The 17,007-nt window shown below is 43.3% G+C and overlaps 1 protein-coding gene across 2 annotated transcripts in view; it reads right to left on the reverse strand.

The window, feature by feature from the left end:
- LOC123768911 (probable RNA-binding protein 46) overlaps window positions 1-17,007 on the reverse strand; it is a 78,132-nt gene that overhangs the window by 273 nt on the left and 60,852 nt on the right. For both annotated transcript variants that reach the window (XM_045759711.2, XM_045759710.2), the window contains 2 exons: window positions 11,420-11,498; window positions 7,999-8,211 (listed from right to left, as the gene is read on the reverse strand). In XM_045759711.2, coding sequence (XP_045615667.1) covers window positions 7,999-8,211; window positions 11,420-11,498 — 292 coding nt within the window. The remainder of the gene's footprint in view (window positions 1-7,998; window positions 8,212-11,419; window positions 11,499-17,007) is intronic.

Raw genomic sequence — 17,007 nt, forward strand, 5'->3', positions numbered from 1 at the left:
AATAACCTTAAACTGAATAAAGTGTCAAAGTGATCACAGCATAAAGAAGGTATGCCAAGCTATTCATTATCATACAGAGCTAATAATCCACTGGCCTCGAATAAATCTGAGAAAAAGCAGTCTTGTTTTCAATTTGAATTAAACTAATTTCCAGAGCCTAACCATATCCTCCCCACATGTTTGCAAATCAACAATTGGTTCATAAATATGCAGAGAAAACAAATTAATTGTAAAAGATAATATTTTTGACCCAGAAGTGTAAAATTAGTTCTGTAATTACTGAAGTGTAGTCACAGAAATGTCATGAATGGAGTACCACAGGGTTCAGTTCTTGCACAGGTAATGTTCAATGTCTACATAAACAATCTACCAGATGGAATTCAGAATTATATGAACATGTTTGCTGATGATGCTAAGATACTAAAGAAGATAAGAAACTTAGATGATTGTCATGCCCTTCAAGAAGACCTTGACAAGTGTATGGAGCACCACTTGCCAAATAGAATTTAATGTGAATTTATGGAATGTGGAATAGGAGAACATAGACCCAACACAACCTACAAATTATGTGAGACATCTTTAAAAAAATCTGATAAAGAAAGAGATCTGGGGGTTATCTTGAGATGATTTCGGGGCTTAGCGTCCCTGCAGGCCGGTCCTCAACCAGACCTCCTTTTTGTTACACACCCCCAGGAAGCAGCCGTAGCAGCTGACTAACTCCCTACTAACTACCTATTGACTGCTAGGTAACAGGAGCATCAGGGTGAAAGAAACATTTTGCCCATTTGTCTCTGTCTCCACCGGGATCAAACCCGGAACCTCAGGACCACGAATCTGAAGCGCTGTTCACTCAGCTGTTAGCTGCGGGGTGGTTCTAGATAGAAAACTATTACCTGAAGACCACACAAAGAACATTGTGCGAGGAGGCTATGCTACACTTTCCTATTTCAGAATTGCTTTTAAATACATGGATGGTATTTGTAGATGTAGTATGCAACATACAGAACTACATAATCAATACAGTGCTAACTGCATAATAAACTATGTATTTACTCTGCAATATTCACAACTCCATGAGAATTCAAGATGGACATACCCTCCCCACCCTGAGAGGGGGAAGGGGGGGGGCCCTGCACTTCGCTGCGGCGGCTGCCTAGCATCAGTTTGTAAGCTAATGTCAACCGGGACAATCGCTTCTCTGGCCTCAGTTTCCTAGGCGGTGTTTGCCTTCGTGGTGCTCACTGCCGTGTTTTGTGTTGTGAAGTGGCCAAGTGTTCCTCATCAGTACCGGGGCTGCATGTGCTTAGGGGCTTCCTTCCATAAGCGCCCTGTGTGTACGAACCATTCCCATGGAGGTTCTTGCTGCTCGACATTTGCCTCGCACTAGGGGCCAGCTGGGGCTTGAGGTCCTAGTTTGGCTTTGGGTAAGGACTGGTATTATGCTGGTTAGGGCGTCAAGGTGTTGCGCGACCTACTACCTATGCAGCGACTGGTTCCTGTTGCCTCTGGAGACGGTGCACTTTTGCTGGGTTTCTCTTTTGTTGTTATTTTTGTTTGCCTGGTGGGGGTCTGCCTAGTGTGGCTATGGTTTCACTGGTAGTGTTTGGTGGCCCTCTGCTAGGAGCCCCCGTGATTGTACACGTCGCAGAGGTTTTCAGTGTTGTCCTCTACCCCTTGTTAGTTTTGGGTTTTAACCGGTTAGCAACACCTTGCCCGGGCTTCCCGTAGTTGTTACCCCTACGGGTCCTGGAAAACCCTGTCAGGGCTCGGTGGACCATTGAATGTGTCTTCTGGGTTCCAACCTGTCTTTAGCGGGTTCGTTGGTTGCTGTGCCCTTGTCTCCAGGTGACAGTCGCCACTTTTACCTCCATCATGCTACCTGTTGGGTCACCGACAACTTGACCCGGAGTCTTGCGAGTTGTGTTCTCGGCTTGTTCTCCAGTACTCTCCTGATGTTATTACTGTTCAGAGTACAGGCGGCATCCGCGTTGCAAGCTTGGTTTAGGTTGCTACAACGCGCTAGATTGGTTTCCCACTCGGATATCCCGGGGCTGCCCCGTTTGGTTAAGTGTTGTTCGCCCTTTTCCTTCTCTGTTCCCAGCTCCTGACCGTCTGTGGGTTTCGGGGTCGGGGTGGGGTTTAGTTGGGGCCGAGACTCTGGCGGTATCATGGGCTGCCCCGTTCGGGTTGGGGACCGAGGTTTTCGAGCCTGTTCCTCCTGCCAAGGCTTCTGGGTCTTACCAGTGGCCCTTTCTTGCTGCCTTGCCCTTGGACTCTTCCTTTTCTTTAAGGGCAGAGGGCGTGGAGGACGGCTCTTCCCCGGGGCCTCTGTTGTGGGTTCCCGGGGTTGTGAGGGATGCCTGCTAGCAGTTCTGGGTCTGTTTGCCCCTGCCGGGGTTTTCTGCTATAGGGAAGTGTTTCGTCTATCTAGTCTGCTTGCTTCCCACATTTGCTGGTGTTTTCGTATCTATTGCGTCGGTCATGGCCCCCTGTTTCTGGTGGCCGTAACCGACGCAATAGCAACCCCCCCTGTTTCAGTGGTGGGCTGTCACTGGCTGCCACTGCCACTCAGCATACCAACTTAGTGGTTCGTTATGGCGAACACAGATGTAGATACTTATATGTAATGTCTGTATATAGTGAATAAAAGCAAAAACAGTATAAAAGCAAAAACAGTATGGTGGGAGGAGGATGTGGGCGAGTAAGGAGTCATTAAGGGAGGGAGTGGCAGCGAGAGGCCGACTGGCAGATGTGGCCACACTTCGCTGCTTTTTGACTCGGAATATCAACTTTGTAGTTCGTTATGGTGAACAAAACATGCAGATACATACATGTAACCTGTGTATATAGTTTAATATCCGACAAAGTATTTGTTTATTGTTTTATGAGCACAATAATTGAATCAATAATATACACACCATAATTTTGAGTACGGTGATGATTCACACATTTTATTATATAAATATATCACACTACACACTACTGAATAATATTACAGCAAAAAATGAAGAAAAATCAGAGACATTGAAATAATTAGGTAATTATCTCTGTGTCCACTCCTGCCTGACAGCTGGGGCAAAGCAGACCACCTCGGACGCATGCTGAGTTAGCGCCTCTTTTTATTTTTTTTTGCCAGATTTCCCCGCCCTATAGCGGGCAAAATATGCTACTTACAATTTTTTTTATTATTTTTCCCGTGATCAGGGAACACAAATTAACAGGTTTAGAAGATTTTTTTTTTATGCACCTGTGGGTGACAATGACCAAATAGCCCTTAGCAACACATATGGAAAAACTAGAAGATAGAGAAGATAGAAGAAAAAGAGGCGATATGATCACTACATACAAAATAGTAACGGGAATCGATAAAATTGATAGGGAAGAATTCCTGAGACCCGGAACTTCAAGAACAAGAGGTCTTAGATTTAAATTAATGAAACAAAGCTGCCGGAGAAATATAGGAAAATTTACTTTTGTAAACAGAGTGGTAGATGGTTGAAACAAGTTAGGTGAGAAGGTGGTGGAGGCCAAAACCGTCAGTACTGTAACTTCAAAGCATTATATGACAAAGAGTGCTGGGAAGACGGGAACACCACGAGCGTAGCTCTCATCCTGTAACTACACTTAGGTATTTACTATTCCCCACCACCAGACTTCTCTGACACCATTCCCCACCACTGACACCATCCCCCTACCATTGACACCACCAGACTTCTGACACCATCCCCTACCATCAGACTTCTGACTGGTGGTAGGGGACTAATGGATCCTCCAACATCAATATGAAATTTTATAATGTAATTATAATACTGTACATGTAATTACTGCATTATAAATGTTTTGTTTTACTGTTTTCAATTGTACTTTACCTTATGAAGTCATTCAAATCTACAATAATTGTGTCTTTCTTCTTTTTGACATCACTATCTTTAGCAAGTAGCTTCTTTGGTGACACTGTGGGTTACAAATTGTAGTCAAAATACCACAAAAAAAAAAAACAAAGAAAAGCACAAATAAATGCAAAGCGATGCTTATCCTGGGTAATAAAACAACACTGTCGTCGGAGGTATCCGAGAATTTGCGAGATCCAGCGTGGAAATGCTAGGAAGAACCACGTTGTTTTCTCATTAACCGAGTGGAAGCTCATCAGTCGAGACAAATTTTCTGTGAATGGCTCGCTCGTTACCTGAAATGCTCGTAGATGGGGCTGCTCGTTACCCGAGGTTCCACTGTAATTGGTTTTGCTCTCCACCACCTTCTCACTTAGCATATTTTCTTCTAGATAATATCACAAAGTGTATTTAGTTTCCAACAGGATATGATTACCCGTTCCTAAGGGAGGAAGGTACTGGAAGTCAAATATCTCCTCTTCTTTCCTGGTGACTATTAGATTCAGTATTGACGGAACATTCCCTTCCCTCATTCTTGTGGCCTGCTTGACATGTTGATACATGAATGTCTCCAGAATGAGGTTTTCAAATCTGCCTGTTTAAATGTCCTCCGTTCTTGCTTTGTAGGTCTCCCAGTCTATTGCTTTCAAGTTTAAGTCCCCCAGTACCAACAATGGTGATTTATCTTTAATCTGCTTCTACTATAATCTCTCTCATGACCATTATGAGGCTCTCGTTTGTTATCTAGTTCCTCCTTTGTCCATGTGTTGTTTGAAGCTTTAAAATAATGCACAAGATTTAAAACTTCTGTAGATTCACAGACCTCACATCTGCTTCCTCAGGCCTTCAAGTAAACAAATGCCGTCTTGGAAAAACATTATAGGCATCCCTCGTGGGTGTGAGGTTCTCAGTACTAAGAAGGTAACCATAAGTAGCACATGCAGCAGCAGCTCACAGCACTACTATGCCGCTCATGTCCACAGCATCACTAAATAATTATGAAATAAATAACTGCAATTATTTAGTAATGATAGTATCATAAAAGATATTGACTCTGATAAGAACTATGATTAAGGTTCAATATCTGAACCCAATGCTGGTCAGGATGTTCCCAGAATGAGGCAGACATCCATATCACACAGTCGTAGTTTGGTGCATCTATGCATCAGGAAATGGAACCTCATGTTCCTATAGAAAATGAACTTGTAAAAAAATTATTCATATTCAGGATGTTGATAATAATAGCAACATTGTACCTAGAGTTGGCAATAGACATGTTATATTGGAGGCATTATGGCAATACCTGTCACCTGTGTTGACGCTATGCTATATGTGTGTGAGCCCATCAGGCCAGCTTTCGTTTTAGTGAATTTATGTCCATTCTATAGTATGGTGACCAAAACTGAACTGCATAATCTAAATGGAGCCTAAAAGAAGCAAGATACAGCTGAAGAATAACACCAGATGTTTTATTAAAATGCATCTAAAAATAAATTCTAGTGTCCTATTTGCCTTATTTAAAAAATTTATGAATTGATTGTTTCATCAATCTCAACACTATCCAGCTCATATCCTTTAGCCATCACCATTACCTAGCCTCAAAACTTTACATATGTCAGCATGTAAGGTTGACGTTGATATTTCTGTGTTTGGTAGAGTATTGACTTCCAAACATTTTTCAGGAGTGTTGTTTAAATTTGCGACAGTTGTGAGCTAATATATAATCTTCACATGCTACCCTGCCTCTTTGAAGAGGCAAGAGAATTTTTAGACTGGTACTTGCAACCAGTGAGCAAAGATTGTTAACCCCTTAACTGCGTTGCCTCCAAATGTGACACCCCCACAGTGCGCAGGAAATAAATTCTCTGGAAAAAATTCTTTTTTCTTTTTAAAGTGTCAAAAACCCTTCCCTCAGTATGGGTATGTAAAAAAAAAATCGAAATTGTACTTACTTTGGCTGCTATGGGGTCCGGAAGTTGGGGCGTGACGTCATCATTCCCCGTGCGCCCGTGCCGTAAGCTCTCGGGGGCGGTGGGGCGCTCGGGGCGGGGTGCGCGAGTTGCCGCGAATATATTTTCGTTCATTTTTTGCGCACCTTTCCAAATACATTTTCATTGTTTTTATGTGCCAATCCAATGTATAATGAACACGTACACTATAATATCGCAGTACAACATCCGTACTGTCCGTAGACACTGTGTTACGTGCATGAAACTTGTGCGCACATATGCAGCACATATTTACTATGTATCATGCTAATTTGGTATATATACAATCTATTTACACACTATACACTGTCACACACTATATACATTCACCATCAACACATTCAGAACACCGCGTAGCAGCTGCTTCATATGGGCCAATATCAGCTGCCTCGTATGGGCCAATATCAGCTGCCTCGTATGGGCCAACAGCAGCTGCCCCGTATGGGCCAACAGCAGCTGCCTCGTATGGGCCAATAGCAGCTGCCTCGTATGGGCCAATAGCAGCTGCCTCGTATGGGCCAATAGCAGCTGCCTCGTATGGGCAAATAGCAGCTGCCCCGTATGGGCCAATAGCAGCTGCCCCGTATGGGCCAATAGCAGGTGCCCCGTATGGGCCAATAGCAGCTGCCTCGTATGGGCCAATAGCAGGTGCCTCGTATGGGCCAATAGCAGCTGCCCCGTATGGGCCAATAGCAGCTGCCTCGTATGGGCCAATAGCACCTGCCTCGTATGGGCCAATAGCAGCTGCCGCGTATGGGCCAATAGCAGCTGCCTTGTATGGGCCAATAGCAGCTGCCTCGTATGGGCCAATAGCAGCTGCCTCGTATGGGCCAATAGCAGCTGCCTCGTATGGGCCAATAGCAGCTGCCTCGTATGGGCCAATAGGAGCATTTGACCATGAACACATTCAGAACACCTCGAGTGAGAGCAGCCTCACCCAGCCAGTCTCACTCACTCCAACATCTTACTCGCCAACATTGTTCCTCCCACCATATTATTATAGTTCTTATTACACATGTTCTATATACCTATCTACATGTTTTATTTACCAGAACTATGGAAGTAAGCCGGTATTGTGTCCAAACAGTACAGTGGCCACCATACACTGCATGAAAAATCACACAGCAGACGACGCTACGATTACGTCACCTCCCTCACCGAAATAGGTCCTCTCAACATTCTCCTGTTGCTGTTCTTACACTATATACACACACTATATATACCCATGTACATGTGTTGACCATAGCGAACCACTAAGCTAGTATGGTGAGCAAAACAAGAGTGGCAGCCACACACACACAATGAGGCTACCTCAATTATCGCCCTCCCTCATCAAAATTCCTCCTTCCACAATACTACGCACAACGCTAATTATAACCACAATCCTGCTATTATCACAATCCTGGTCACTAATTCCTGTAAATGAATAATTGACCACACGTTTATTTTGAAAAGGAACCTAAGAAATCATTTGAAGATTCCTAGATGAACGAAATAATGCTGTGGTGCTGTGGCTAGCGCTGTGAACATCGTGAACAGCATTGAATCACTGATATTTGAACATTGTACCCAGTCATTATCACACTCAGGCTCTAATATAACACTACCATAACTAAATAATACAAGTTATACATATATTTTGGCATTATTAGGCGATGCTGTGGTCACATGCTGAACAGCAGTGCTGTGCGCTCATGCTGCGAGCGCCAGCCTTGGTTGCTCACACACTACTGAGGCTCCCACACCCGGGAATGTGGACCACGATTTTTTTTAAAGATGGCGTCTGTTTACAAGAGCCCTGAGGAAGCTGATGTGAACCCCATGTAGCCGCGGGAGTTTTGAATGGAACGTGAAAAATACAAATACCCGGAGGCGCGTTGCGCAAACCAGACGTGAGCCTGCAGGCGCGTTGCGCAGTTTAAGGGTTAAAGGAGCCTGATACCTTTAATACTGCACAACTATGTTAGAGCAATAATTTGAGAGGAACTACTGAGGGGACCCGCTTAGAAAAAATAAAACAAAATGTTAAAGAACATTAGGAAGATTGGACATCAAAAGCATAGCTCATTACTTTTATATAAATTAGGCATTTACAAATAAAACATTGTTTATATACATACCTGTCAAAGAAGCTGAGGGTACTAAGTAAGTTCCTGAAGACAGTGCCATGCTTTGAGGAGATGCTGCTGTCATGGTAGGTGCCATAAGTGGTGTCATACTAACTGATGGTGCCATGAAATACTGGGCAGCAAGAGGAACTCCATGCAATGCTGGATTTCTCTGAAGGAGTCTTGTATTAGTAGCTGGAACACTGATGTGGTTTGGCAGTGAAGCTGAAATAAAAACCTCAAGAGTCAAACTGGAAAAATAGACCTGCCCAAAAATTTCCCACATTTATGAAAGCGTCACAACACAGAAGCTGCGTTGAATTACCAAATTTATGATACTCTTCATAGAAACTTCATGCCCGAAACGCTTTGCGTAATAGTGGCTTTAGGCATTGTATGTACTAGCTATACCTATAAGTTAAACAATCCTTGTAAATATTTATTGTATGTATGTACCTTACCTAAATAAAATTGTATTGTATTGTATTGTATTGTTGTATAACTATCAATTTTGGCTGATGTATACACAAGTAGAAAAAGCTAGGGCTATGTATTGCTAAGAATAGGTATCATCTTATTTCAAAGCTTGCCTAAAGTTAAACTGTTCTTGAAGGGTTATTTTGAGGTTATCTTGAGTTGATTTCGGGGCTATAGTGTCCCTACGGCCCGGTCCTTAACCGGGCACACACTGGACTTGTGATCCTGTGGTCCCGGGTTCGATCCCGGGCGCCGACGAGAAACAATGGGCAGAGTTTCTTTCACCCTATGCCCCTGTTACCTAGCAGTAAATAGGTACCTGGGTGTTAGTCAGCTGTCACGGGCTGCTTCCTGGGGGTGGAGGCCTGGTCGAGGACCGGGCCGCGGGGACACTAGAAAAAAGCCCCGAAATCATCTCAAGATAACCTCAAGAAGATAACTCTATGCCCCTGTTACCTAGTAGTAAAATAGGTACCTGGGTGTTAGTCAGCTGTCATGGGCTGCTTCCTGGGGGTGGAGGCCTGGTCAAGGACCGGGCCGCAGGGACACTAAAGCCCCGAGATTATCTCAAGATAACCTCAAGATAACATACACCTATGTCATGCCACAACATAAGGCTGCAATCAATGAAATAAATCTGAGGAGGTATTCTAACACGCAGTTCAGAAATATTTAGCCTAAAAACAAGGCAAAACAACAAGGTAATTCCCCTGGTAGGGAGACTTATTTTCAGTAGATCTTTATTAAAAAGAAAAAAGTTAAATGTAATGAAATTCGTCTTTTTGGTATGTCGCCTTGCTACCCACATGACCAGCTGACATACTTAAGAACCACACCAAGCTTCAAAAATGTGAGAGTGCCAACCAAAGACCAAGACCAGAATCTAACCCCCTCTTGATAGAGACAGAGGAGTCTGGGAATGTAGGATCAACTAAAGTACCCAAGAGAAACTCGCCAGAAAGGTAGAGCACACCAAAACGGAAAACTGAGTGGTAACTATGGCAATGCTGATCTCGACTGTGTAAACATTTATTAGCCAAGATGAAAAACTGTACATCATAGTCAGAAGGGAAACTGAAACACCACTAGACAATTACAGCATCAAAGAAGCAGCCCAAACTGTTTCACAGTCACATAAGGAGGAATAAAAATAACCTAAGAATAGAAGGTAATGTCTTCACAGAAAATAACAACAATGTGGGCATTTTTGGGATTTTTAATGTTGGTATGTATGACATTGTCCACTGATGACAGCTGATGTTAAAGCAACCAAAAAACCAGTGTTGAATGTAATGAAATGCCATTTTCTGGGTAAGACCCGGAGGCTCCCTGGAGCTATCGAGCTAATGTGTGATATATTAGATCAGGGCATTAGTCTATTGAATTCAACCTACCAGGGATCAAGAGCCAGAACCTGGCCCCCTCAGAGAGATTGCATGGAGCAATGGCCCTGGAAAACCCTCTGTGGTTGGGGGGTTTTCCTTATCTGCCATCGACAAGGGTTAGGCACCCAGAAAAAGTAGGCATAATAAAACAAACCCCACATGATAAAAGTATAAAGAAAAACCAAACGGAAAGGTAGAACTCCCTCCAATCCAAAGAAAACAAGCAAACAAGTAAACGTCACACTCAACTGCCATGCTGCTCGTCTGGCCAGCCGTCCCCTCTCTTCCCCGAGAGAGGGAGAGGGGAGTCCCGGTACTCCCCACACCGGCTACCCAGCACTCCAGTGCGGAAGCTCAGCATCAAACAACATGTTAAACCACCGACCAGAGGGAGGGTGGGAAGGAGGGTTGCCAGAGAGCCTCCGGGGCTCACTCAGAAAATGGCGTTTCATTACATTCAATGCTGGTTTTCTGTGGGGAAGTGAAAAGTGCTTCCTATAGGGCTACTTTTCCTGGATGGCACATCATCCATGTCATGATACGTTGTTCATTCCTTCTGCCTCCAGCATGCTGCCTGTTTTGTCAGTGACACCTTTGACCCCTGAATCAATGGGATTTGTTCCCGGCTTGTTACTCTTCTTTCTGACCTTCCTGATTAGGCTAGAGCACATTAGTCGACCACCTGGTGACCTAGGTATTCTGTATTGCAGCGGTCTAAGTTGTGTGCCTGTTTGGATGCCCTGGAGCTGCCCCATTTTTATTTATTTTTATTTATTTATTTATTTATATATACAAGCATTTTACATTCTTGTACAGCCACTAGCACCCATAGCATTTTGGGCAAGTCCTTAATCCTATGTTCCCTAGAATATGACCCGCCAAATCGTTTAACAACCAGGTACAAATTTTACTGTTGGGTAAACAGAGGCTACAGTTAAGGACTTGCACCCAGTAAATCCTCCCCGGCCAAGATACAAACCCAGGACAAAGAACTTGCAAAACGCTAGGCGAGCGTCTTATCAATATGCCACGGTGACTGCATTTGATGTTTAGGGGCCTGGATTTGGGGGTGTTGGTTAACTCAACCTCTGGTTAACTGAACCTCTTCCTTCCCCCCTTTGAGTGTGGTTCACCAATCCTCTGATCTCCCCCCCCCCCCCTTTGCTTCCAGCTGTGAAGCATCTGAAGGTTTCGGGGTCAGAACATGGGTTTAACCCTTAATATGGCTTTTGGTCAGCTATGGGGTTTGCCCCCTTCTAATTCAGGCATGGAGGCAGCTAAGCCAACCAGTCTCGCTGAGGCTTCAGGCTATTCTTTTCCTCAGCCAGTCCCTTCTTTTTTTGAAGCCTCTCCCTTGGACTCCACTTTTCTATCCCAGGTGGTAGGAGTGGACAATGGCTCTGCCCCAGGCACCTCTGGAGTAGCAATGCTGACAACTCTACAAGGGTCCTCATACCTTTTGCAGAGGGTCTACAGTACATGAAATGAATTCTAATTCTATAATGTGTTTAGAAACAGTAGTAAAATATCACTCAGAAAACTGATGAAACACACACAACAGTAAGGCATACCTCGAACTTCCTCTGCAGAGGTGGCTATTTTCTCTGACAGAAAATGAGCGGTGCCATTTGGAAAACCATGAAAAGGAACCTGCAAAATTGTAAATAAAATTTACCTCATTGCCAAATATAGCTAATCAGGTGGGCTTATTGAAGTATGAAAGGATATTTCACCATGAATAATTAAGGATACCTTTATTTATGCAAAACTAGTCTCAAATTTGATGGGCTTTGAAACTGAAAGCTACAGTGGAAATATGTAACAAAAGATTTATCACCTAATGAGAATTAGGTGATAAATTATCTGAATTATCTAGACCAAGAAAATCTTGTGTAAAATTTTAGCTTTAACCGTCTAGCATGTAAGTCAAATATATGAAAATCTTCTTTAAAATATATTACTACTTTAAATTTGAGTATCAAGTATCTGTAATATAAACAATATACAACTAAGAGAGACCTTGACAAGTTGAAGATCAGTGTCAAAAGTTAGCCCAACAGACCTTCCATGTACTGTAATACAAGGTGTTAAGGGAATATTATTGACAGTCAAGAGACTGCTTTACAAAAGAATGCATTGCTGCAAGACCCCTTACATAAAAGCAATCCATTTGAGGACACTTTACAAGATATTATATACAAATGTAGGTAGTGTAGTAGACCAGTTTACATACAAAGAAGTATTAGTATTAAGATTTAGACTCATTTCATTTAAACTCAATTAGTATTAAGATTTAGTCATTAATGTTTTTCATGCCCGAAACGCTTTGCGTAATAGTGGCTTTAGGCATTGTATGTACTAGCTCTATCTATAATTCCATCAATGTACCTTACCTAAATAAACATTTATTTATTTATTATTAGAAGCATGTGGTTTTAATTATTGCATACAAGCCAGCATGCTACTTCCATTTGTTTCTTGAGGAACTATTTACTTAATTAGCCTATCCAAGTTATAAAATTTTAAATAAAATATAGAAGAAATAAACAATATAGCATCGATGACATGTAGATAAAACTCTCTAAGTATGGTTACACACTTGCAACAGACTTAGAAATTGCAACTGAATTTAATAGCTTCTTTCCATCAATTAGTGCTACCCTTGCCAGAAAAATCCCAGACACCCAGACACATGTTACTGCATATCTCACCTGCAGCTATCCTAACTCTACTCCTTTTACTAGTCAGCCTGATGGACATTATATCCATAATTCACTCACATAAAACCAAAGCTAGGAATATTAGAATTCCAACTAATGAATTAACAATAATTAATGAATAAACAAATGAATTAAATGACTATAAAAGTGTCACTTATGCACTTGCATCACCTATAACTCTGCTATTCAATAAATTTCTAGTATCATACTTTTCCTGATAACCTTAAAAAACCAGCATTGAATGTAATGAAACGCCATTTTCTGGGTGAGCCCCGGAGGCTCCCTGAAGCTTATTGGGCTAATGTACAGTATGTTATATTAGACCGGGACATTAGCTAAGGAGTTCAGACCTATCAGGGACCAGCGCCAAACCTCTGGCCTCTTCAGAGAGGTTTCAGAGAGCAATGGCCCTGGAAAACCCCCTTGTGGTTGGGGTTTTCCTTATCTGCTGGGCCACCGATCATGACTTTAAGTTCTCTCCTTCTAAGACTTGTGCCATGACTTTTACGCGGAAATGGGTCGTTCTTTGTCCCTCTTTGTCACTTTATGGTCATCCCCTTGAATACAAAGATTCCGCGAAGCTTTTGGGGTTATTCCTTGACACTCGTTTGTCTTGGTCTCCCCATATCTCTTACCTCCGTGTTAAGTGCTCTAAGACCCTTACCCTCCTTCGGGTCTTGTCCCCTACTTCTTGGGGGGCAGATAGGCGCACTCTCCTTGCTTTACATTCCTCTCTCGTCCTGTCTAAGCTCGATTATGGTTGCCCTGCTTACTCGTCTGCTTCTCCTTCTACTCTTCGCCGTCTTGATGCTTTGCACCATACTGGGTTGTGCCTCAGTTCTGGTGCCTTTCGTTCGACTCCCATCCTTAGCTTGTATGTTGACACTGGCTTCCTGTCTCTCCAGGACCGCCGTGATCGCTACTGTCTTCGCTATCTTGCGTGGTCCTTGCAACATCCTTCCTCTCGCCTCTGTCGTGCTTTAACTTTCACCCCTCCTGCGGTTCCTGTTCCTCTTCACCACCTCCCTCTTTCTGTCCGGTTATCTCGCCTACAGGATTCTCTTTACGTTCGTATTTCTGATGTTTCTCCTCGTGTTGTTCCTTCTTTGCCCTCGTGGAGAGTCCCTCTTCCGCGGTTTTGTACATCCTTGACCCGTATCACTAAAGCTTTTACCCCTCCTACGGTTCTAAAACGCCTTTTCCTCGAGCACTTTTCTTCTCACTCCCGCTCCGTTTCTGTCTTCACCGATGGGTCTAAGTCTGCGGATGGTGTTGGCTACTCTGTTGTTTTTCCTGATCGCACTTATATGTGTCGCTTACCTCCGGAGACTAGCATCTTTACAGCAGAGCTTTATGCTATTCTCTATGCTCTTCGTCTCCTGCTTTCTCGTTGTCAGTCTTCCTTTGTAGTTGTTGTTGACTCTCGTAGTGCCCTCATGGCTCTCGGGTCCTTTAATCCGGTTCATCCAGTAGTTGTCGAGATCCAGCATTGGCCGTTTCTTGTTCACAGTAAATTTAAGTCGGTTGAGTTTTGTTGGGTTCCCAGCCATATTGGTGTGTCTTTAAATGAGCGTGCGGATGCTGCCGCCAAGGAAGCTGTCCGCTCTTGTCCCATCTCTCATAAAGGTATTCCATATTCCGACTTTTACCCGGTTATCCATTCCTCCGTCCTTACCCATTGGCAGGCTTCTTGGTCGTCTGTTACTGGTAACAAACTTCGTACTCTTAAATGTTGTGTTTCCTCGTGGCCGTCCTCCTACCACCGTAACCGGCGTTGGGAAACGACTCTGGCGAGGTTGCGTATTGGCCATACTCGCTTAACCCATGGTCACTTGATGGAGCGCCGCCCTGCTCCTTATTGTCCTAGTTGCATTGTCCCTCTTACGGTCGTGCATGTCCTTGAATGTCCTGACTTCCAGGACGAGCGTGTGTCTTGCTTTCCGACCGCCCCTCGCGGTCACCTGTCCCTCAATAGAATTCTTGGTGACTCGGATACTTTTGATATCGTTCGCCTTATGCGTTTTGTTTCCCGTATTAGCATCCTTGGTGATATTTAGCCCCCTCTGATTATTCTGCACATTTGATGGTGCTACATAGCCTTCCCGGTTTGGTGCCTTCTTTTGATAATTACTTACTTACTGCCTTATCTGCCATCGACCAGGGTTAGGCACCCAGAAAGATAGGCATAATAAAACAAACCCCACATGGTAAAAAACTAAAACCAAAAAATGAACAGAGAGGTAGAACTCCCAACAATCCCAAGGAAACAAGCAAACATCACACTTTACTGCCGCGCCGATTGTCCGCGCAGTCCTCCCCGCCTTGAGAGGGGAAGGGGGCCCCGGACCTCACCGCGCTGGCTGCCTTGCACCAGTTCGGAAGCTAAGCTTCAACCAACGAAAAAAAAAAAAAAAAGCCGACCAGTGGGAGGAAGGGTTGCTAGGGAGCCTCCGGGGTTCACTCAGAAAATGGCGTTTCATTACATTCAACACTGGTTTTCTGTGGGGAGCCCCTATGGCTCCTTGGAGCTTCATACCCAAAGAGAAGGAAAAGAAAGGGCTGATCCGGGAGGCGGCCGCCACAAACTCCGCAACGTGAAGCCGAGACAACAGGCTGCAACTCAAAGCAACACAAGAACGCACAGGAGCAGACAATTTGGTTCTAGAACAAAAACAAAGATGGCCGCCGCCACCACCACCACCACTGGGAATGTAGACACACCAACAGATGATGGCTTCAAAGGATTCTCACCACAAGATATAAGGAAAGGAGGTGTTCTTGGCAGGTTAGAGATAATTGAGGATATGCAAAAGAAGTATGAAGAAAAAGTGCTTAAATTGGAAGAGGACAATGGAGCTCTTAGGAGTGAGCTTTGCACTCTAAAAGGGAGTATTCTTCAGCAAGGTAAGATTATTACTGCATTAACAGATAAGGTAACAAATCAGGAGGAGCAAATCAAGGAACTAGTGAAAGAAAATGAGGCGTGGAAAGTGAAGTGTGGTGACTTTGAAGAAATAAACAAGAAAATAGACTCGTATGGTGAACAACTCCAAGCAAGCCTTAGGGCTAACATAGAGTTAGGTAAGGATCTCCAACTGGAAACTTCACTGACAATTCACATAGAGGAGGTGAATAAAGAACTAGAAAAGTATAAAGAAGAAATAAAACTGACATATGCTCAAGTTGTAAAAGAGAAAGAGACTATCAAAGAAGTGTGTTCAGAAGTCAAAACCAGAAATGACCAACAAGAAGCAGAAATTAGGCAAGCAATTAGGAAAGAACTGGTTACCAACAGTAAACTGGTACAAAACACTGCAGATAGAACTAAGTCCATAATCATTTTTGGATGTTTAGAGAAGGAAATTTCATCTAGGGTGGACAGAGCCGCAGAAGAGATGAAAATCATAGAGAAAATAGTAGGTTTGGGAGAAGGTTCAAAGGAAAATGTCAGTGATTTTAGAAGAATAGGAAAATATGAGAAAGAAAAGAACCGCCCCTTAAGGGTGACGTTTAATGGAGTGAAAAACATGATGGATGTGCTAAGAAATGCCAGGAAATTGCAGAGTGATGAGGTTGGTAAACTTTGGTCAATAAGACAAGACCTCTCCAAGGAAGACAGAAAAGCTGAAAATGAACCTAATTGAGGCAAAACGTCTAAATGGGGATAAAAATGAAGAAGACAGAAATTCTTTTTTTTACAAAGTGACAGGGACTGGAAAGCTTGTGAAATGGTACATAAAAACAAAGCAACAAGATCAGTAGTGGAAGAGGGAGTAAAGAGCAAAGGAAAAGGGAACATGTTCCTGAAAATTGTATTTACCAACATATATGAAGTGAGATCAAAAACTTTGGAGTTGCAAGATATAATCCAGCTTAGGGTCCCAGATATTGTCGCATTATCAGAGACGAAACTTGAAGGAAATATAATAAATGAAGTCATATTCCCAAGAGGCTATTCAGTTTGGAGACATGACAGGAAAACTAGGAAGGGAGGAGGAGTGGCTGTACTGGTGAAAAAACACCTGAAGGTAAGAGAGTTAATATTTGAAAACCCTCGAGATATTGACATAATGGCATTGCAGGTCTGGAATCAGGATGATAAGCTGATAATTTTAAGTGCCTACAGCCCACCAGCAAGCAACACATGGACAAAGGAAGAACTGGATGACAAACGAGAGGGCCTCATAAGGTCATGAGAGATATTATTGCACAAGCAGATAAAGATAAATCATGACTGTTGATACTGGGGGACTTCAACTTTAAAGCAATAGACTGGGGGGCCTATGAAGCAAGAATGGAGGACTTTTGGACATGCAGATTTGTGAACCTCATTCTGGAGACATTCTTGTATCAACACATAAAGCAGGCCACAAGAATGAGGGAAGGAGATGTACCGTCAGTACTGGATCTAGTATTCACCAGGAAAGAAGAAGAGATAT

This window comes from Procambarus clarkii, chromosome 64 (genome assembly GCF_040958095.1).
Source record: "Procambarus clarkii isolate CNS0578487 chromosome 64, FALCON_Pclarkii_2.0, whole genome shotgun sequence".
NCBI lineage: Eukaryota > Metazoa > Arthropoda > Malacostraca > Decapoda > Cambaridae > Procambarus > Procambarus clarkii.